This window comes from Manacus candei, unplaced genomic scaffold, assembly GCF_025592945.1.
Source record: "Manacus candei isolate 608988 ecotype Guabito, Panama unplaced genomic scaffold, ASM2559294v1 h1tg000015l, whole genome shotgun sequence".
Lineage (NCBI taxonomy): Eukaryota > Metazoa > Chordata > Aves > Passeriformes > Pipridae > Manacus > Manacus candei.
In genome coordinates this window covers 24,041,553-24,064,163 of record NW_026138063.1, presented here as the reverse complement: position 1 = coordinate 24,064,163, position 22,611 = coordinate 24,041,553, and the positions used below count along the sequence as shown (strand labels likewise).

The window sequence follows — 22,611 nt, the reverse complement described above, 5'->3', positions numbered from 1 at the left end:
AGCTGCTTCTTTCACTTGCTCGTTCATTTACAGTGTGAACTAAAAGAAGCATATGGCAGATTAAAACCCAGTTGTCCTTCGTTTATCTTCTCTGTACTTTTCACAGCTCTCTCTCAGAGCTCCCTCTGAGCTGTCCCTCTTGCAGCCCGAAGAAGCCACCTCCACCTTGCCGTTCTCTGTGTGCTCTGTGCCCAGCTGTCCCTGCCGCGTCCTCTGAGCGCTCTGTAGTGTCACTGTGGGCTTTCTGAGTCACAGGGATGGGGCAGCAGAACTGGGATCTCAGGCAAGACGTGTAGAGCCAGAATAAAGCCGGGAGTCCAAACTGGCAAAGTAACTTGGGCAAGGGTAAGGGAGTGTCCCAGGAGCTGAGCCACAGGACAGCTGGCTGGTTGACGGTCATCCTGGAGAGTGGTGTCCTTCCGAAGCAAACTATCGCCCATGCCAGGGCTTCCTCAGCAGCTCTTTGCAAGGCTGTTCACAACACAAACACGAAAAGTTTGCAAAGATGAGCTAGGGATTACTTACACGTGGTCCTGTAATTTCAAAGGTTTTCCTTCTGTTTTCATTTTAAAACACTGAAACCCTGAAAGTGACAGATGTTGTCTGACTTCATCTCCGAGCTCCAAGACATGAGAACAATGTCATGAAAAATAGTGGTGTTCTGAGCTGTGTGTAACCAAACCTGCACTGCTGGTGTCTCTGGGTTGTGATGTGATTACCAAGGTTTGTGGGTTTTGGGTTTATTTATTTATTTTTTCCTCTTTGCCCCAGTGCGTAGCAAACAGCTATGCCAGGCACAGCAGGGCTGTTGGGGTCAGGAATTCATTGATGCCATCGGTTTATTTACCAAGTCTCCTCGCCCTGAGCTCAGCAGCAAAACTGTCGCCCGCAGACAGGGCCAGGGCCTGTCCAGCCGGCAAGGCCGGGGTGCGGGACGCGGGACGCGGGGAGCCGGGAGCGGGGCGGGGCCGGGGGCGGGGTCAGCACCCGGCCCCGCCCACCCCGCGTTTCCTCGGAAACCTCGCGCCTTGTGGCCAATAGCGCGCCCGGGCGCGGCACCGCCCCTCCCGCGCCTCGCGAGATCTGTGCCCGCCAGAACGTGAGCGCGGACTACACTTCCCGGCGACCCTCGGGGCGGACGCGGCAGCCAATGAGGAGCGTAAACTTGTGGTGGGCGGGGCCGACCCGGGCCAATCGGGCGCAGGCAGCTGCGGCGGCGGAAGCGGCCTTCGGAGCTCGGCAGCGGCGGCGGTGCCGCGGGGCGACCGGCGCACGGCAGTGCCCTGGGCACAGGTACCGCTCCGCTGCGGGTGTCGCGAGCAGCTCCGGAGAAGGGCTTCAAGGGGGGGCGGCGGCCGCCGCTTCAGTGCGCGGCGGCGTTGGGGAGGGGAGTGAGCCTGCAGCTGGCGGAAGCGCTGCGGGGCGAGTGGAGCGGAGAGGGGCGGAGTGAGGCCGCGCGGGGCGGGAGGCGGGAAGGGACTGCAGCAGGGCAGAGCGCTGCCGGGCCGGGCTGGGGCGGCGGGGCCGTCGCGTTGCTGGGCACATCCGGGCCCTGCGGCCCCTCACGGCGGCGGGGCGGGGCGGGGACGGCGGGCGCTCATTGGCCAGCGCCGCCCCGCCGCCATTGGCCCGGCGCCGCGCGACCCCGCCCGCGCGGGCGCGCCGGGGCGGGCGGGGCCGCGCCTGGGGAGGCGGCGGGGCCGTGGTGGCGGGGCCGGGCCGTGCGTGTCCCGCCGTAACGGCCACGTTTCCCGCAGGTGACATGAGCTCCCAGCAGTTCCCCCGCTCGGGCGCGCCGCCCGCCGCCCTGGGACCAGCGCCGCCGCCCATCCCCACCAGCGGCTCCGCCGGGATCATCGCCCCAGCCGCCACAGGTAAGCGCGATCTGGGCCCCGCAGCTCTCGGCTCCAGGGGCAGGGAGCAATCCTGGCGTCCCCTTCCCTTTTTCCCCTCGGGCGGGAGGAGCGGGGCGGCCCCGTGGGTGGTGGCGGCCGGCCCGAAAACTGCCGCGGTCACGCGTGGGGAGAACAGCGTGAGAACCAGTTTAGCTGCCGACTCTGGAAATCGTCGTTCGGGCAGGGTTGAGCCTTTGATGCCAGGTGTCTTTGCTCGGCTACACCTTGTCTTGTCCACTGTGTGTTCTTAGAATAAGTGATGAGTGTACATGGGAACATCTCATGTAGCTGGAAATGGGGTCGGAACTCTGATTCCAGCTCCTCTGTCCCTGCCACAGTGACAGGTTTTCAGCAGGCCACCAGAGGTGGCTAAGGGGAGAGCAGCTTTGTTTTCAGCAGAGTTTATACTTGTTTTGTAGCTTGTTATTCCAATATATATGGCATTAAATGAAGAGTTTTTCATGCTAACTATTTGATGTGGGACTTAATAGCCGTTACTTAGATAATTAAATATTTTTCACTTGAAAGCAAAGTTAGTCAATCTTTGTTTAAAGAAGGTGTTTAAATGGACTTCTCAGAGTTGACCCTGTGTTGCCCAGCATTGCCAGGCCCATCAGTTCTGAGGGGAACAGGCAGAATCCGTGCCAGAGTTCCCAGGGTTTTCCTCACTGGAATAGGTTTCATTGTAAGGGTGAGTTTCTGTAATTTAGACATTTCTGACATGTCATCTCTGACCTAGTGGGTGACCAAGGTGAACTTGTTAAAAGTTTTTACCTTTTTCTTTGTTTTCACTAGCGAGTGATGAATCCAGTCGTGACTCAGAAGTTGCTCCCAGGGAGCACATGGGCCCTGGGGGCTCCATCCAGCCTCGGGAGGAGAAGCAGGAGCCGGTGGTTGTTCGGCCATATCCACAGGTCCAGATGCTGACACAGCACCACCCTGTCCAGTCTGGTGCCCCTGTGACAGTGACAGCACCACCAGCACATTTGACTCCAGCTGTGCCACTTTCCTTTTCAGATGGACTTATGAAGGTAAGGATTCAAAGGAGGACAAAATCCAATCTGTATTATGAGTTAGTGCTGAGAAAAAATAAATTACACCAAAGCCTTCTGTGCTTTTGTTTCTGAAACTTTCCTTGCTTGCCTCTGCTAACTCTGCAGTGCTGTGTGGGTTTGGCTGGCCCACATGATACACTTGTTGGTATCTCAGTGTTATTTTTTAGGGGGGTGTATTTTGTTTCTCTATTAAGAGAACAGTGATTTCAATCAGTTTCTGAAGTCTTCTCTTTTCTCTGCAAGATATCAAATCAACTATTAATACCCAGTGTCTGTAGGGCAATACCATAGCCCTGACAGATTCCACTGGTGACTCATGCTGTATACTAGCAGCTGCATATTTCCAGTAGAAAAGTACTTTCTTTGTCCCTTTCCTTGTTTGGAATAACTAAATGTTCAGTATCTTTCCTGTCCAAATATTTATCCATACTTGCATAAATTCTCTCTCCAGGCTTTGACCCCCACCCCCAAAATGATTTCTGCTTCAACACAGAGCTTTCATTTGAAGTTGCCAATGTTTCTGTCTTCCCATTTCCTGTAGCCTCCCTTGAAGCCCACCATGCCCAGCCGGCCCATCGCTCCCGCTCCACCGTCTACTCTCTCAGCTCCCACCAAGGTCCCTGGGCAGGTGACTGTGACCATGGAAAGCAACATACCACAGGCTCCAACAATTCCTGTGGCAACAATCAGTGGGCAACAGGTCTGTTTCTTTGGTGGCTCTTCTCTTCCATCTCACTGCACGGTCAGATCAATACTAATACTGGTACTGACTTGGGCTTTTTGCAGCAGGAGGGAAGGTAAAGAAAGCAGGTTTCCCTGTTTAGTGACACTGATTGTTGGATCAGTCCTGCTTGGAGCATTAAACCTCAGCCTCAGTTGTCACCAGCCCTTTACAAAGCTGCTGCTTTGTTGTAATCATCCAACTGAGGTAGCACAGCCAGGCTGTGATGGCAGAGCCTTGCCCAAAAGCTGAGTCTTTCCTTAAAAGCTCCTGCTGTGTCAGTGTCACTTGGAGAATTTCTACTGTAGAGAAACTGCTGGAATTTATCACTGCAGTGTTCTTCAGCTCAACTGGGAGCAGATCAGAAGAGACTAGTAAACAGTTCATGAGTTTGAAGTGTGCTCTTATTTGAAACTGGTTTGTCAGAACACTGATCGCTAAACCCCTGAAGCCTCAGGGTTTTGATGTAAAATGCCTTTAGTTGAATTTGAGTTAGTCTGGGTAAGAACATGAAGCAATTTCAGTGGCTTTATCTTTGTTAATATCCCTAGGAAGCCTAGAATTATAAGAAAATAGAATTAGTTTGTTGCAGCATTTGCCAGGTTCCTACAGTTCTCTCAACTTTATTGGAGGGGTGGTATGAAACTGCCTTACTGTCACCAGTAGCAGAAGAGCCATCTCTGTGGTGGTTAGGGTGACTGCTGGGTGACTGTCACCAAGTACCAACCATAAAAACATCAGTGAAACAGTTAAGTATTTATATCTTCCAGTGTCAGCAGGCTCTGTAACTTTATCCTGTACAAACACCTGCCTCTTTCTCAATGTGTAATGTATGCAACCTTGGTATGCCAAGTATTTCTCCAAAATCTCTCTTCTGTCTTTGAGGCTTAGATATGGTAATGCTGTGGCCATTAATTCTGTCAACACAGCTGACTGTTGTTTTGCTCTTGAACTCTGTAGGGACATCCCAGTAACTTGCATCATATCATGGCCACCAACGTGCAGATGTCCATCATCAGGAGCAGCGCTCCTGGGCCTCCGTTGCACATTGGAGCTTCTCACCTGCCCCGAGGTAAAGATCCCTGCTTTCTGTTCACAGCCTCTCAGCTGGTGCCTCTGGCCCTCACCTCTGAAATCCTCCTGGATGCTAATGCAGCTAATTCATCAGCTATTAGAACTGCTAGTATGAATAAGTGACTGCTGGCCTCTTAGGAATTATGTTGCCTTCAGCCATTTAGGGCAGGACTGTGTGACAGTGTTTAAAATGCTGCCAGATCCCAGCACAGCTGTTAATCTGGTTCTGTGCTGTTAAAACAATCACCACTTTCAGGAAAAAATATCCCCTGGTAGAGACTGCCCTGCCCTGCTAAATGTCGTGTACGTTCTTGGTGGCAAACATTGCTCACCTATGGCAGGGCAGCTGGGCAGTTGTGAAGCACATTCTCGTACCCCCCTGTCACAGGACCATTCATGCATTTTTGTGCATGCTAACACATCATATTGTATGCATTTGCATTTAGCCATGAGTTAAATGCTTGTGATAACTATAGGCTCTTGTCTCCCAGGATTTTGCTTGCTACAACTTGTAAGGAGATCAGCCCCTTAAAGCAGCCCTGTGCTCAATACAGCCTATCTGATTTCTGACTGCAGCTTTACTTTCAAAATCTTATGGGTTAGGTTTATAGTTCAACTTTAAACTCATCTGAATTCCAAGTACCATTTGTTATTTCTGTTTCCTTTTATATTCAGTGTTATTTGGTCACTCAAGAAAAATAAATTGACATGAACAAAGACTTTATCTCCTTTAACTAGAGCACATGGAAGGACCGTGCAGCTTTATTTGTAGCCAAAATAGTGTTGTTCACTTCATTCTTGGGGGATAGTTGCCACACTTGGACTCTCACTTAGTGCACATTTTCTTTTTTTTTCCTGCTCTTTTTCTCTTGGCTTAAATATTAACTTTTGAGGTAGTAATTTCAATTAGGGACATATAGAGAAGTCTAGTCCACCAACTGATTGCAAGGCTGTTTGCCTTCTACAGTGGTTTTTTTAATGATCAGGAGTCATCTAACAGTAGACAAATTAATCAATTGCAGGTTTAATTGGTGTGGAGTTTGGGGGTTTTTTTTGGGGGGGGGAGGTGTGGCTGCTTGTTTTGTGTGGGGACTTCTTGTTTTGGTTTTCTTCTATTGCATGTGTTTTTGTCTTCTGAACTTCATCAGGTGCATTGAGATCATTGCTGATACCAGGTGACTTATTTACACATTAGCCCAGTAATCAAGCTGAATTATTTCTACTGACTTCCATAGCTTGGAATAAGAGACCTTGGATTTGCAATACTATTTGCAATATTGTAGGGGAATAAGAAGTACCACTGAAGCCAATTAATTTAAAATAATATCTACCCTTCCCACATGGTGGTGTGAACCTTATTTTTAAACCAACATCCCCTGAGCTGATGTGGAATGCATTAGGACTGAAATACCAGCCAGTGTCTGCAGTCGTGACGGAGCCATTGGGTGCACGGGATTTTAACACGTTTGATTTGTTCCCCAGGTGCAGCAGCTGCTGCAGTGATGTCCAGTTCCAAAGTAACTACAGTCCTGAGACCAGCTTCCCAGTTGCCAAATGCAGCCACAGCTCAGCCAGCAGTTCAGCACATCATTCACCAGCCAATCCAGGCAGGTAGCAGCAGGCAGCTCTGCACATCGTTGACTGCCAGCTCTAAACTCTTCCTAGCATGCACCTGTAGTGTATAACCTCTAATTGCCTATTTTCTGGGCTGAGGCTACTCTCAGCTCTCTTCCAGGTCTATTTTCTTTCTTTCCTTCATGGACTTGGTGCTAGAAATTGCATTTTTATTTGTCTCCAAAGTGCTTAGAAACTGGGAAGACAATTTATTTCAGACATGCTGAAGTTTTAAAGTTTGAAAAATCTGGTACAGTGTGTTGGTGTTCATTTACTCTTCGATGTATGAATTGATGTAGAATTTAAAAAATCTCATTTTAATATGCTTTTGTATATCTCAGCTTATATATGTTTATAAGGAGAAGATTGTAGCTATTATCTCCCTAGAGTAATGCTAGTGTTTAGTGTTAGAATAGAGGGTTAAACATCTTCACTTTGTGCTCTCAGTTAGGATGTAATCATTTTTGACTTCCTGTGTATGCTTGGATCGGGATTTCTTTTCATTCTGAGGGGAACTGACCTTTGGGGTTTTTCCTGAAGACCTTTAAGAGGTCTGTTCTTGTTAACTTTGTTGGTTACTGACTCTTATGACATACATGTGTTAAAAACCAGGACAGATAAGCTTAGGAGGTTGCAGATCAATTCAGAAAGACTGTACATTTCTCAGAATGCCAAAACATAGTGACAAAGGTATAGGAAAGCCAGTTTTAACCAAATAATTCCTAGTTATTCTGTAAACAGCAGAATTTCCTTTCTGAATGTTCTCTCTGACTCTTTTTTTTTTTATAGTCTCGTCCTCCTGTGACAACTTCAAGCACTATTCCTCCTGCAGTGGTGGCAACTGTCTCTGCCACGAGAGCTCAGTCCCCTGTTATAACCACAACAACAGCACATGCTACAGAGTCAACCCTCAGGTAAAACCTACAGTGCCCTGCCTTGACAGAGGCTGCAGCAAGGGGAAATGCTTGTTAATCATCCAGAGCTGATAATCCTCTAGATGTGGGGTGATGTAATATCAAAACAGTAATGCTTGCACAGTGCAAACGCTTTCATTTCTTTGACTAAAAGTAAATATAAACATGAGGTGTTGTTCTGTGTTGTGAGAAGGAAAGAACTTAGTGAATCAGTTTTGAAGTCCTGCTCCCTGGACAGCAGAGTTTCTTTTATAGGAACTTGTGGCTAATTTGGCCTGTATTTTTTATGAAGACACAGTGAAAAGTGACACGTGCATGTTGAAAAGCATCCCTGACATAAAATCCCCTTTATGAACTGATAAGAGTTATGATAAGGCTGCCCTCCTGGTTGGGCAGCTGAGGACAGAACAGCGTAGATCAAATTACTTACCTTGTTTTGCCGTGCGCTTGACAGCAGCGTTGCTCTCCCAGGGAGGAGACCGAGGCCTGATGTGTGTCCCTGTGTTTTATCTCTCATTTTTTCTTGATGATTTGTTTCCCTGCAGTCGCCCCACGCTGTCCATCCAGCAGCACCCGCCCTCTGCAGCCATCAGCATCCAGCGGCCCGCGCAGCCCCGGGACACGGCCACGCGCATCACGCTGCCCTCCCACCCCGCCATAGGCACTCAGAAGCCACAGCTCCACACCATGGCTCAGGTAAACGGCGAGAAGGAAATACCCTCTTGCTGCTTCAGATGTCTCTTTTGTTTATAGCTTGAGGGCTAAGATTAAATTGGGGAAGAGAGTTAGGATGAGGTTAGAAATTCGTGTTATTTACAGTCAGTGCAACATAATTCCATACTAGGTGTAGATTTTAAATGTAGTAGTCTTTTAACTGTAAGGTTTTCTTTTCTTTTCCTAGAAAACCATTTTCAGTACTGGTACTCCAGTGGCAGCAGCAACTGTGGCACCTATTTTGGCAACAAATACCATTGCTTCAGCAACCACAGCTGGTGAGTGTTCATAATGCTGTTGTGGGAGCATTGTGGGCTGTAGGTTTTGTGGTTTTCTGTTGGCTTTCCTCTTTGAATGTGGAACCTGATAATTTTTGAGCAATTCTTTCTTCATGGTAAAGACTGCATTTGGAAATGTGTGTGCAGGCTTCAGGAGAGAAATTACTGGGTTCTTTGGGGAGGTTGTCTGGTTTTGGGGGTTTTGCACTCTTTATTTGGATCATCACTGGCATGATAGGGCTCCAAAGAGAGATCTCTTACTAAGTTTTTTTTTTCCTTCAGGTTCTGTATCTCACACCCAAGCGCCTACAAGCACCATTGTTACCATGACAATGCCCTCGCATTCTTCCCATGCTACAGCTGTCACGACCTCAAACATCCCAGTTGGTGAGTGATTTCAGTTTTTAGAGGAGTGCGTACCTGATGCTTCCATTTTTCTGTTTATGCTGGCAGTGTTTGTGAGTGTTAGCAATTAAGGAGGGGAAGAAAATCAGTTCAACCTGGGAGAAACCGATTAACTGGTCTGCTGTTTTAATTCTTTTAATACCAGCAAGAAGTAGATGTTCTAGGAGAAGTATGTAATAAAATGGCTCACTTACTTCCTCTGTTGAATTCTTAGACAAACTTGGGCCTTTTGGCATTTTGAGCCTGCACTGGATAGATATAGTGAAAGTTGTAACTGCTTGGTGATAGAATATGGCTTTCATAGTTGATTTTGTAAGTTACTTCCTCAAGTGCTTCTTGAGGTGTTAGGTGTAGCCTAGTTGAGTTTGATTAGTGTGTTCATTTAGAGGTAAAATACTAAGGTGTGAAGGTGAGAACTTCATTTGCCTGGATTTTGGAATCTGCCTGAGATGTTTCCTACAGAACTGCATAAGTTTCCTTTTGTTCGTCACTGTTTTCCCCTGATCACCTTGTTCCTTTGGATTCTTGTAATATCTTTTCTGATCCTAAACTTCCCTGGGGGGAATGTTGTATCTCTGTACATCAGTGTTTTTCTTTTCATGGCCTCTCTCCACGTATACTTGTCTACCTTGATCTCTGTTGGATAACTCAGTTCTTGACAGCAGAAAGGATTGGGCTGATCCTAAAGAAAATTAACTTCATTTGAGCAGTGAAATGACTTTGTTAGGAAGTATAATTTGTATATATATTTAGAATATCCATCTTTTCTGGTATAAATTGATGAGAATTGCTTTGTTCTCCTTTTCCTTCAGCCTATTGAGGAAACTTATCACTGTGGATAGGAGATCATCTGGAGAGGGGGTGGGTTGTTTTGGGTTGAGAGGGAAGGGATTAGTACTGGTTATTTTTACAGGATAATTAATATTGCCTTTGCAGTGTTTACCAACTTCTCCTTTGACGATTAATTGATTACTTGTTTGTCTTTATGCAGCTAAAGTGGTTCCCCAGCAGATCACTCACACTTCTCCCCGGATCCAGTCTGATTACACAGCAGAGAGGAGTAACCTCATACCTCTGTCCAGCCACCGGGCATCTCCAAACCCAGTAGCAATGGAAACCAGAAATGACAACAGGTGGGGAGAGAACAGCTCTGTCAGTGAAAGTGTGTGTGTGAGTAGGGTTTGAGTGCCCTGCGGCTCTTCTGGGCTCTGATATGCTGGAAATAATGTTTTAAAAACCTGAGGGGGGGATTTGGTAGTTCTGAATCAGTCATGATAGTTGAGATACTTGACAGCTTATGACAGATGAGATTGCAAAATGCAGGGAGTGGGTTGAAGGGGTTGAAGGTGCACTGTTGAACTCGTGTGTGTAACACTTGCTCTCTTTGATGCCTGTAGGCAGTCGGTACCTGTCCAGTTCCAGTATTTCTTACCTACATACCCCCCCTCTGCCTACCCTCTGACTGCACACACCTACACCCCCATCACCAGCTCCGTGTCCACCATCCGCCAGTATCCAGGTAAGCAACTTGGGGCAAGCAGACTCAGATGCTTTGTTGAGCTTTTAGCTTATATATGAGCTTTAGTGGTAGAAGGAGCTAAAAGGCTTCTATGGTTGATTCTGTGACAATTGGTCACAAAAAGTCTCTGGTGACTTGCTGGCTAAGGGGAAAACTCATGGGCAAAGTGGTATTGAACTACTTCAGAGCTAAATCCAGTTAATAACAGTTTTCTTAGGAGTTTAACATTCGATATCCTGGAGTTTGCATCTCTGTAAGTAAAAGTTTTTGATTCTACAAATCAAAACAGTTCAACTCCTCCAAACCAAGCCAGCTCTTCAATGCATTTTCATTCCCTGGTGTTCTGACAAGCACTTTTAATATCTTTTCACATGAATGTACAGTTTGAGAGAGAAACCTGAACCAAAAAGGGAAAAAATGAGCTGCACTGCACACTTGTGTTAGTGTTGTGTTTAGAAGAATGGAGCAATTAATGTATTTGAACTGTTGCAGTAATTTGCACTCAAAAAATGATGCATAGTGTGAGCCCATGTAGTCAACCCAAACGTATGTCATTCTGTGACAAAATCTGGAGCATTTTTACCGTACTGAGTGGTTTAGGTCTCTCTCTAATGTGATAATTTCTATTATCCAGACTGTAGGAACATGCATGATTTGGATTTTCATGGAATATCTGTGTCTGCTGGCAGCATGTTACCTATGAGCAGTATAGAGGGAATTGAGAAGGACTTGGAGGTGGCAAAGCCCATTTGTTGAATGGGAAAGTATAGAATCATGGAGTTGTTTAGGTTGGGAAAGACCTTTAAAGATCATCAAGTCTGACCATTTACCCAGCACTGCCAAGCCCACCACTAACCCATGTCCCCAAGTGCCACATCCACATGTCTTTTAAATCCCTCCAGGGATGGGGACTCCACCACTTTCCTGGGCAGCCTGTGCCAGGGCTGGACAAGCCTTTCTGTGAATATTTTTTTTCCTAATATCCAGTCTAAACCTTCCCTGACAGAACATGATTGCACACGGTCAGGAGTTCCAGTTTCCACAGTGAGCACAGCTGATTGTAGGCTAATGCTAATATTTAGAAAAGCAGATGTAGGTTCTTCATCAGGAGATCATCAACAGAGACATTTTGCTTGTTAAATTGACTTGAAGCATCCGTGGAAGGTATTAATTATTGCAGCTGGTGGTGACAACTGAAAGCAGAGGATACAAGGTATGAGGAGGGACATGCCAGGAGCACAGCCAGGTGAGGGCTTAGGTAAAAGTACAGAAGAGACTCACTGAGATAAGGAGAGTTTAATGCAGAATTTGGAGGAAGAATGTTGCCTTTGGCTTTCCAAATGCTGGTTGTGTTTTACATAGTATCCCAAAAGGATTTTGTTGGATAGAAAGTTTTGCAACAACAGTGTTTCATGTAAGGTGTTCCACTCAGAATTAAATGCCATGCTTAATACAGGGACATTTTCAGGGACCTGGTGCAGATTTCAGGTTTTTGACAGCTGTTTTTAGAATGTCTTGTCAGCACAAGAACTTGATGGAAATTCTGTGTCAATGACAAAACCAGCTTTTTCTGCATTGTTAACAAGCAAGGCCATTGTTGGCAAGCTCACCCTTGCGTTCTGTGTGTGGCTGCAGAAATCCTGGTGCAGCTCTATAGAGACTGGAAATCTGGAGACCCAGGGAGTTCAGATAGTCCAGCAGTGTTGTTAAGTGCTACCTGGGAGAACTGTAATATGCTGTATAGTGGATCTGGAAGGATGGAATCATCGTTGTTTAGAGCTGTGAATTTATTCAAATTAATTGAACTTCTTAGAGCAGGTGTTTCATTGGGAACATTACCCTGCCACTAAAATATTTTGTGTTTACTTGAGCTGAGGAATCCAGCCTGTAACTGTGAGCCCTGTTCTGAGCCAGATGAGGTTGTACTCAACTTCAGCATTGAGTTAGCTTCAGAGAATAAGAAATTACTTAGGCTTCTCATTTTTTTATTTATTTTTTTTAAGCAGAGAAAATGCCAAGCGTTGGTACTTGAAAGTATTGTAAAATAAGATAGTGAGCAAAACTAAGCACAGCTTTCTGAGACTGCAGTTTGAATCTAACTAAAAGCAGAATTAAGCTTGATCTTTTCTCTCTTGTTGCAATTTGAAATAAAAAAAAACAGAATGAAAATCACCAGTGATGTTTAATTCTTCTGGCAGACAATCTGGTCTCTCTGCTCTCAAATTTACTAGAGCAACAAGCAGGGTGGCAAATTTATTTCTCAAAGCAAAAAACAGTCTTTGAAAGTTAGTATTTGAGTGACAGGTGGCAGAGGAAACTGAGGTGACCTGCTGGGTAGGTGTGACGAGGTGCCTGTGTTGCTGCTCCCAGTTTCAGCCCAGGCGCCCAACTCGGCCATCACAGCCCAGACCGGCGTTGGAGTGGCCTCCACTGTTCACCTCAACCCCATGCAGCTGATGACAGTCGATGCGTCCCACGCCCGGCACATCCAGGGCATCCAGCCGGCTCCCATCAGCGCCCAGGGCATCCAACCAGCTCCCATCAGCGCCCAGGGCATCCAGCCAGCGCCGATCGGGACACAGGGACTCCACCCCGCCGCTCCCATGGGCGCGCAGGGGCTGCAGCCAGCACCCATCGGGGCCCAGCAGCCACAGGGCGACACCAAGACCTCGGGTAAGAGCACCACACAAGTCGAGGAGGAGCAGCTGAGCTGCTGCCCTACACGTTTTGGCTGTGACTGATGATCCTGTTACAGTCCCTGTGCTCCAGGGGTGGACACTGAATACGTTCATGCGTGTCTTCTCCCCACAAATATTTCTGAATTGATTTATTTTTAAAGCTCACCGGGTGGAGCGTGTGGGTAGCCTTGGATGGGTTACTTCAGTGGAAAACACTGGTCGTGCCTGAACTTAAACAAATCCCTTCAGTAAGGCCCTGTGGGATAAGTAACTTCCAAGTGAGCAATGTTCTCTAAACTGTTCCAGCTGTGCAGTAGATCCCAGGAACAATCAGAATACAGCCAGGTATTTTCTGTGGTTGGTAACCTGATCTTGGGCTGTGAGAGAAACCATCTTTCATTAAGAATAATTGGTCTGATGAAGCCCCGACAACTTACTGAAGGAATGGGATATGGCAGCCAAGGGAATATGCTGTTGCACAGCTGGCAGACTGTGTGGTGACTTCCCAGCTGTCCACACACTTTGCATCCCTTAGCTGGAAAACAGGCTCTGGCAGGAGATCAGAACTCGAACACAGCTTATGGAGCTTACTTGCAAGTGGCATGTGTTGCCATGTAGGCTCTCCTAGGAGTATTATTCTGTTGACCCAGTTGTATTGGTGATCTCCCTAGTGATTTCTGCATTTTCCATGTCTCCTGGAAAAGATTATTTCCCTAGCAGCAGTTGTTAGGCAGGAGGTAGTTTCCATCTTCCCTGCAGAAGGTTCAGTGATCAGATTGCTTGTGGCAAAGATATTGCTTACAAAACAGTCTGAAAGCACTGCAGTTAGAGACTGAGGGACTCAGGGAGCATGGACAACATATGCTCTGCAAACACCTGCTTTGTCATCACATTTCCTTGAGTAAAGGCTGCTTTCTCCTCTCTGTCTCTGTTCTCCTCTGTGCTGTGTCCATGTCCATCCTTCCCAGCAGTAGTCTTGGCAGATGGAGCCACCATTGTAGCCAATCCTATTAGCAACACATTCAACACGGCTACTGCAGCAACTACAGTTGTGCAAACCCATAGCCAGAGTGCCAGTGCCAGTGCTCCAGCCCAGGGCTCCTCCCCGCGCCCAAGCATCCTTCGCAAGAAACCAGCCACTGATGGGTGAGTACAATTGAAGGTGACGTGGGAATGACACCTCTGTGCAATCCAGCCCGGCCAAATGGAATCATTTCAGTGGAGATAAGAAAAATTCTAGCATACTGTTCAGTCAGCAGTGCTTGTGAGTAACCTGCTGATCTGTGAAACACTTCTTTTCCTCCCCCTGGGCAGGATACAGTTTTCTACACTGTCAGTAATAAAATGGGAAGGACAGTTTGTCTCCTAGCTTTCGAAAGTGACCTTTTGAGGGAAAGTGGATTTGAGGCTTTGTTGCTTAGTGTAATAAAAGAAAGAGTTCATAATCTACTAAAATTAGAATTCCGTGCTTTGTCTTCAGTGCTTTTCTTGGAAGAATATGTGGATGAGTGGAAAGGATAGGATTAGTACCCTACTGTGAAATCTGATTAGGAAAAAGGGAGGGAGTAACTTAAACTCTTAAAATATTTTATGTTGCCTGTCTATTTTTAAATGCCTGAATAAAGAGGCAAGAGACAGCTTTAGAATTAACAATGCGTTTCGTCCCAACTAACAACGGAAAACGTTTGGAACTGGTGTGTCCTATGAGACTAAAATTGCATATTTTTTTATTGAGGTGGAAACCCTTTTTAAGGCAGAGAAGCTGGAGGCTGTAAAACTATAAGAGAAATTAAAGAAGCAGAGGTAGATCACTGAAGAACATTTCCATTTGAGAGGTTGATTATTTTAGACAACAATTTGACTTCTGGTCCCATAGGAGACTGAATAGGCTCTAAAATACTTTGATCAGCCCTGTGCTGCCTAACATCCATACTTGGGGCTTGAGGTCCTGGAGTCAGGCTCTGACACAGTCTAGTCCAGCTAAAGGGAGCAGGTGCCTGTCTGAGGACTGTTCAGCTCCAGATGATTTGCTCAGTCTGGAAGCAGCAGTGCCGGACAGCGGCATGGCCAGACCCCTTGGTCCACTGCTGGAGCCTGGCAGTCCCAGCAAGGTGCTCTGACTGGCAGGATAAAAGCAAAGCTGCTGTTCTTGGAGAAGCCCTAAATTGGAGTGAGACTAGGCCAGAGCGACTAATCTTTTATCTTAAAATATAATACTTAATTTGAAAAATAAAATGAGACCCTTTGTGTAGCAAATTGGTTATACTGAAGAGAGCAGTGATACAGCGGTAACTCCCATCCTGTTCTGTGTAAGAGAGAGCTGATTCCTTTGCTCTCAGGGGTATTTATCTCCACACCAGAGGGGTGGGAATGATGGATCCATCTGTCTCTTACAGGCTGGCCGTCCGGAAAAGCCTAATTCCCCCTCAGCCACCTGAAGTGGCCAGCACACGTGTGGAGAACACCATGCGAAGCACATCTGGATCCCCGAGGCCTGCTGGGTAAGACTTGAGGAAACAGCCAACTGCGTCGTGATAGTTTCGTTATATTTGTTTGAGTTGTGTTCTTTGGCTGTTGGGGAGCTTTTTTTTCTTTTGGGAAGCAAACTATTTTGAATTTGTTTGAACAAATTTGAATTAATGCTGTGAAGCTGAGGTAATGGCCTTTAAAAGCTGTGGTGATGAGCTTTCACAGAAACAAACAAAACCCCTCTACCGTTGTAAGAGGAGAGGCCTCAAAACTTTTATTCTGTAGTGCTTAGAAATTAATGCTGGCAAAAGGTAAATGCAGCTTCTGCCCTGCTTCAGTTGAATTCACTGACTTTAAAATTAATTGTTTTATAACTGTTAAGGATGGTGGGAGCTCCTGCAGAGGATGGGGCCAGTACAACTTTGGGTAAAAGTTCCTCTTGGCTGCATTGTGAAACTGTTTTGATCCTTTTACAAGTGTTTTGAAGTTACCTGGAATTAGTCATGAGATTTGCTTCTCACAGTGAGTGGAAAAAAAGTAGTATCTCTAATTAATAAATACAAAAGATTAAAAAGGGAGCGGAGGAGGAAATGTAACTGAGATGAAGCCTTCTGTTGTGAAACACTTTACTGAGCCTGGTGGGTGCAGGAAAAACTGGATAGTCTGACTATAGTTTGGCTTGTTCACTTTGTGCTGGATGTTCATGACTAAGATACAGTTCACTTCACTTCGTTTTGCTTTTTTCTGTGTTACAGTGGCAAGCCAAAGCCTGAAATTCACGTGTCCATGGCCACTCCAGTCCCAGTGTCTATGGAGGCGGTGTCTAACCAAGGCAGCGAGCAGCCCACCATCGCAGTGCCCCCAACCTCCCAGCAGCCCCCCTCTGCCATTCCAACCATCATCGCGGCAACCAGTCCCACCTCGCAGCCCGCGGCAGCGCTGTCCACCATTCCAGGGGCTGTTCCGGCCGCGCCACCCACCTCCACCACCATCGTGGCAGCACCAGCCCCTCCATCCACCATGAGCGGTGCCCTGTCAGCAGTGCTGGGCCCTGTGGTACCAGAGATCAAAATCAAAGAAGAAATGGAGCCCATGGACATCATGAGACCGGTGTCTGGTAGGTGGCTTCTTTTGTTGTTGAGACACTGGAGGAATTAGAAGGATTTCAACACTTCCATCCTGAAAATGAAAGGACATCTCTTCTGTGTTAGCACAGAACATCGGGGTTCCCATATGCCTTGTTACTCATAAGCTTCTTTGCCTTCTCCCTAATCTCCCATGAAATCACTTATTATTGTGGCTGCTTTGTTCATGTTCAAATGATCCAACTCCTAGGAATCTCTGTTCATTCCTTACCTAAAACACATGTGCTCAGCAGCGGTACCAATATATTATGGAACAGCTCAGTTAATTCAGTGTTCTCTCAAAAACTACTGTTCAGGTCCAATGGCCTTTCTTGTATGTGAAGAAATCGTGACCAAAGTAGGACTTCCCAGGGCCCTCCTGTGCATATTTTTCTCTAGAAGTTTTCAGAATATTCGTAGTATTGCCTTACTTATCCAGCTTGGCAGTAGCTGCTATCAGATGGCATGAGGAGTAAAATCTAGATCCTTACAGATCTTGTTGGACACTATATAGTGGCAACATTGTAGGAATGCATCCCACGTTCATGAGTATCAGGTTTAGTTGCTGGTTTTATTGCTCTCCTGAAAGCTGTGTGTTATCCTGTGAGGAAGCAGCTCCTTGCTGTAGATGTCTCTGGAGCACAGGCAAGACAGCATTAAACCCTTTAAAGTGGTTTTGTCTCCTCCTGGCAATTGTGGGTATGCCAAGTTGTCGAGAGATCCCATCCCAGAAATTTTGTGCTGCAGCCTTAGTCCCAGCTGATGGAGGTTTTCCCTCCAAATATCAGAGAGTGTCCCCTCAGACTACTTGCCTCACTGCTGCCCAACTCCAGAGATGTGCTGATTGGTGCAGTGACCTGCTCATGGGTGCTGAGGGCCTGGCAGTACAAGCAGACTCCTGCAAGGAGAGTGCTGCAATCCTGCTTTGATTCCATACTACTCTCCTACCACAAGAGGAAAGGGACTTGCTTGCAACACAGACAGATGCTAGCATGGATGCCTTTTTGTAGCTTTAAACTAACATAAGCCTCAAATATAAACCAACTGAGGGACAACTGGCTCTGCTCTCATCCTTTAGGCCTTTGTATATGAGACACTAAAGACTTCAGCTTATAGGTTTGTCCTAATAATTGCTGCTGGTTAATATCTGGCCTGTGCATACACTTCACACTCCTCACAATGTGCTGAAACAGGAGCTACTGTTGGAGGTAGTGTTCAAACAATATGTTACCTTCACACTGCTGATGGTTTGGGTTCTTCTCTTTCCTTCCTCTCAGCAGTCCCTCCTTTGACTACAAGTACTGTGTCTCCATCTTTGGCACTGCTGGCCAACAACCTTTCCATGCCTCCAAGCGATTTGCCACCCGGTGCCTCGCCGAGGAAGAAACCCCGTAAGCAGCAGCATGTCATCTCCACAGAGGAAGGGGACATGATGGAAACAAACAGCACTGATGATGAGAAATCCACTGCCAAAAGTTTGCTGGTGAAAGCGGAGAAGCGAAAGTCTCCTCCAAAGGAGTATATAGGTAATGTCACCTCTGATGCCTTTTTTTCTCATTCAGGTGTCTGTATTTTCTCTTCTGTTTGTTTCTCAGAGAAGGTGCTCTGTCATGCTTCCGCTTCCTAAATATGAGTAATAGGGAATCCAAGTATCTGTTCCTCAGCACTTCCTGTATAGTGCTGTTCAGGGAAAATGACCTTTCTCAACATACATTTTGTATGTGGTAGAGCTTGCTGATCTGCTGCTGGAGATCCTGTGGCTGCTGATCTGCTGCTTTCACTACTCCCTGATGATAATGTGGTTCTCCCTGGATCCTTTTGTAGATGAGGAAGGCGTAAGATACGTCCCTGTGCGTCCCAGGCCGCCTATCACGCTGCTCCGTCATTACCGCAACCCTTGGAAAGCTGCTTACCACCACTTCCAGAGATACAGCGATGTCCGGGTCAAAGGTCAGCCTCGGGATGTAGCAGGGAAGAAGGGAAGGAGGCTACACAGGATTAGCAATAGTTTTGTAAAACAAAAATGGTGTGGTTATTGATGAACCTAGTTACGAACAGTGGTGGAAACTTGCTCAAGAAAGGGATCCTTATAAAAGATGTCACTTTATAAAAGATACCACTGTGGCAATAGGCTGCAGTTGAGTTATGTCATTTACTACCTAACACTTGCTAATTTAATCACAGATCTTCTAGATTTAGTGTAACTAGTCTTGTCAACTAACAAATGGGCTTTTAAGAGGACTTTTTTTTCCTAATATGAGGAAAATAGAGATCAGATACTGTCTTTCAGACTTTTTAGTTAATATCTTGGAATTTTTAAGCAAACTGGCTTTTCAGAACTGTGTAAATATGTTGAGGGAATAGAAGTAGTACAAGATGGCCTTTTACTTGTTCAAGGCAGGGTGTTCAAAATGCTGAGCGCTACATTCCTTAAATGGGAAAAAATGAGTTATAATCTTTCTGGAAACACACATAACCTGTTAGTAAGTGAGAGCAACAGTCAGCTGCGTGGCAGATGGGAAGTCACCTTCCTATCTGAATCAAAACATTGGTTATTGTCATTTATTAGGATGTAGGGGGAGCAGGACTTAGGTTAATGTTGTTTCAGAAGAGAGGCCCGGACACCTCCTGAAATTTGAGTACTATATCTTTGTGTTTCCTGTGACAGAAGAGAAGAAGGCCATGCTGCAGGAGATTGCCAACCAGAAGGGTGTATCCTGTCGTGCACAAGGGTGGAAGGTCCATCTCTGTGCGGCGCAGCTACTACAGCTGGTAGGTACATGGGGCTTCCAGCTTCCCACAACACAGGGGAACACAGAGCTGTGTGAGACAGGAGGATGTTGTTACAAACTCAGTGCACTGGGATACCATAAAGGAGCTGGTGTGTAGTGCCCAAAGGGAGTGGGATGTGCTTTCCCCTTTCTCAGGAATGTGGCATAAGTGGCTTGGAAACTTGGAGTGTTGGTTTTGATCCAGACATAAGAGCTGATGTATTTTGTACAGATGATCAAAACTGGCAACTCCCTCCTGCTGATGCACAGGTCTGAAGAAGCGTCTGTTTGGGATGGTGCGGCTGATCTGAGGAGGCAGCACTGATCCACATTCCTGGATGCTTCTGTTTCAGGTTGGGGGTGAGGTAGGTGCTCTGCATTTTAGCACCAAACTCCCCAAAACCTCTGCATTCCTGGAATAGTATTGTGAGAAGTAGGGGAAGCCGTTGTGGTTAGGATCCATGTTTATTCAGAAAAGGAGAGATCCTGTAGATAGGATGTGAGTAGGAATGATAGTGCCATGCTTTGTTGGAGGCTCCATCTTCTGAATCACAAACAGGAGCAGCTGAGAGGGGAATGGATTATCACCGTCTCTGTGTAGCTTTGTTAATGTGGGCGAGCATTTGCCAGCCTGGCAGTGACCCTTCTCATGAAGGACTGATGTCTTTTAGACAAACCTGGAGCACGATGTGTATGAGAGACTGACTGCCCTGCAGGAGGGACTCATTCCCAAGAAGAAGGCAGCGACCGATGACGACTTGCATCGAATCAATGAACTGATACAGGTAGGTCCTGTGGCCTCTCAACCCCAAACTGCTTCACCCTTAATTACAAAGTATCCTACTGCCATTAATAAAAGCTAAAGCTGGTCTAAAAAAATCGTGTGGGTTCCCTTCCTGTGTCATCAGTTACAGGAGGCATTAAGAAAAGGCACAGGGATTGCTTAGACCAGACATTCTGCTGCTAATGACGAGTGTTTCCTTTCAGGGGAACATGCAGAGGTGTAAACTCGTGATGGATCAAATCAATGAGGCTCGAGACTCCATGCTAAAGGTCTTGGATCACAAGGATCGTGTTTTGAAGCTTCTAAACAAGAATGGAACTGTCAAGAAAGTGTCCAAATTAAAGCGAAAGGAGAAGGTCTGAAGACAGATTAATGACTCTGGAAATGGAGAACGTGTACAGAATGGAGCTGAACCTTTTTGTAGTTTGGGTTTATTTTTAAGCAGAGCATCTGAATAAAAAGGGTGAGTTTAGGGAACAGATGGACACGTGAAGCCTGGTGACTGAAGAGATTGTCCTTGATCTTGTCACAATGAACAAAGATTTCTCTCAGGCTCATCCCTTTTTAAAGTCTTTTCAGTCCCACTTGTTTAACCCTCCTGATGTGTCAAGTATGGACACACCTGTAAGACAGGATGTTCTGCAGGGGACACCAGGAGGCTGACATACAGGTATGGACCCAGACAGCAGCCAAGCTTCCGAGCATTGGGAATGACACCGCTTTCAGTTACCCCATTCAGTTCTCGTTCTTCTGACCTTCCAGTGTCTGAAGCAGCCTTCTTACACCAGTGCCACTGCACTAGGGGATCTGCCACAAAGAATCTCCGACAGCTCAGAAGTCCTAGCTGTCAAGTTAAAAAAAAAAAAAAAAAAAAAAGGAAAAAAAAGTGGGGGGAAATCATTTCAAAGTGATATTGTAGTGTCTGTGTGTGTGTCTGTGTTGGTGCTCTGGGATACTTGTGTTGAAGTACCTCCTGCAACAGAGGGGCTTCCTGTAGCTGGTGTAATGTTAATTGTACGTACCACATACATCCTGAAAACGTGAATAAAGGAATTGGAGGTTTTTGTATGTGAGCAGTTTGTGTACCTTTGTACCAGTGAAACTGTTCAACCTGCAAACTCGAAAACAAAGCCTTGGAAGAAGCCTATGGAAAGAATAAAGAGCACGTTGGGAAGCAGCCAGTGTCCTGTGCTGCAAGGGGCGGGGTGAAGCAGTTCCCAGTTCACCTCCTAAAGATGGAATATGGATTATCCCCCATGCACTTGTGCATTTAACCTTAATATTTTAGAAAGGTTGACAAATCAGTTCATTTTTAGTCTACTGAGCAGGAAGCTTCAGTTTCATTAATCCAGTTAAAGGGCTGTTATCTTGCCTTTATTCAGAACAGAGTTCTTTCAGAACTTAGATTTTAAAAAAATAGTATTTGATTCTTCTAATTTCCTGATTTTTTTTAACTAAAGAAGTAAGTAGAATGTCCATATTCACACTGTTCTTATGTTCTTAACACATGCAAACCCTATTTATTTCAGCTTTGGATGGCAGTCTTTCGTATTAGCTTGATTTTACTTGTTCAAATGAAACCACTTCCATTGTAAGACACAATTCTAGTATAATGATATTGTAACTTTGGTATTAGGAAATTTACAGTAACTGCTGATTTTTATTTTTTTTTCCCCTTGGCTAGAAGAAAGAAAACAAAATACCCTTCCAGTTTTACAAGCCTGCAAGGAGTGTGTGGATGTGTATGTTGGAATTAAAAGGAGAGGTAAGACATGAAAAGGTGGGAATCAAACTGCTGCTCCCACCTTGCATTTCTTGTGCCTCAGGAATATAACTGGTCAAGTATTTGTTTGATGTTGTCAGGGTAATAAAACACAGTGCCAACACTCCCATAGGTTCCTGAGGACTCTGCAAGAAGGTCACTCACGATTATTAAGTGGACTTCAGTTGGGTTGGGAATTGTTTCACATGTTGACAAAGGGCTTTTGGGTTAAATCCAAGGCATTACCAGCAAAGTGTGAGGTATTTACAGAGGAAGGGAGCAAAGGATTCTTTTAAGGACCGCAAAAGTTAAAAGCTTGCTGTTAGTTAGTTCTCGTAGGTATTCTTATCTGATTCTTTGCAACCTTAGTTTTCCTAAACTGGTATTCAAGGCTCCTGTCTAGACTAAAAGGATGATGCTGTTCCATAACCTTAGAATGGCAAAAAAGTTGCCGCAGTGCTGTGGAAATCATGTAGATTCCATAGTGTTCCAGGTCAGGAGCAACCTGGTCTAGTGTAAGGTGCCCCTGCCCATGGCAGGGGGTGGAATGAGACAAGCTTTGAGGTCCCTTCCAACCCAGACCATTTTGTGACTCTGTAGGAGACAGTAAGATCCAGTGATGTTCGTCTGGATTTCTCCAACTCATGTTTTCATGCCTCTTATTTACTGCTTAAGCTTAGATCAGGAGTGGCACGCATAAATGCCATTTTACAGTCTTAAAAGAGTTGAGCCAGTTTCTTTGTCTCTTGGGTTTGAATGGGCAGCAAGTGTATAGTGGAATCTGCTCTTCAGCTTGCTCAGGTGTTATGGTTGTGTTCTCAGGAGGTAACTGGG

The 22,611-nt window shown here is 46.0% G+C and overlaps 1 protein-coding gene across 5 annotated transcripts; it reads left to right on the top strand.

Annotated features, from left to right (window-relative positions):
* Window positions 1-1,201: 1,201 nt before the first annotated feature.
* Window positions 1,202-21,083, top strand: SAP130 (Sin3A associated protein 130). 5 transcript variants are annotated; one of them, XM_051781153.1, is made up of 21 exons: window positions 1,202-1,293; window positions 1,758-1,874; window positions 2,691-2,926; window positions 3,492-3,650; window positions 4,632-4,743; window positions 6,228-6,352; window positions 7,149-7,273; window positions 7,819-7,969; window positions 8,175-8,265; window positions 8,548-8,652; window positions 9,662-9,803; window positions 10,068-10,189; window positions 12,560-12,862; window positions 13,839-14,013; window positions 15,264-15,368; window positions 16,092-16,453; window positions 17,741-17,986; window positions 18,285-18,410; window positions 19,129-19,232; window positions 19,903-20,016; window positions 20,219-21,083. In XM_051781153.1, exons 2-21 carry the CDS (start codon window positions 1,763-1,765, stop codon window positions 20,375-20,377), a joined length of 3,174 nt encoding a protein of 1,057 aa, XP_051637113.1. In that variant the 5' UTR covers window positions 1,202-1,293; window positions 1,758-1,762; the 3' UTR covers window positions 20,378-21,083. The 5 variants fall into 5 exon arrangements, with proteins under 5 accessions (XP_051637113.1, XP_051637110.1, XP_051637111.1 ...); XM_051781150.1 differs by having other exon boundaries at window positions 17,738-17,986; XM_051781151.1 differs by having other exon boundaries at window positions 13,836-14,013.
* Window positions 21,084-22,611: the final 1,528 nt, after the last annotated feature.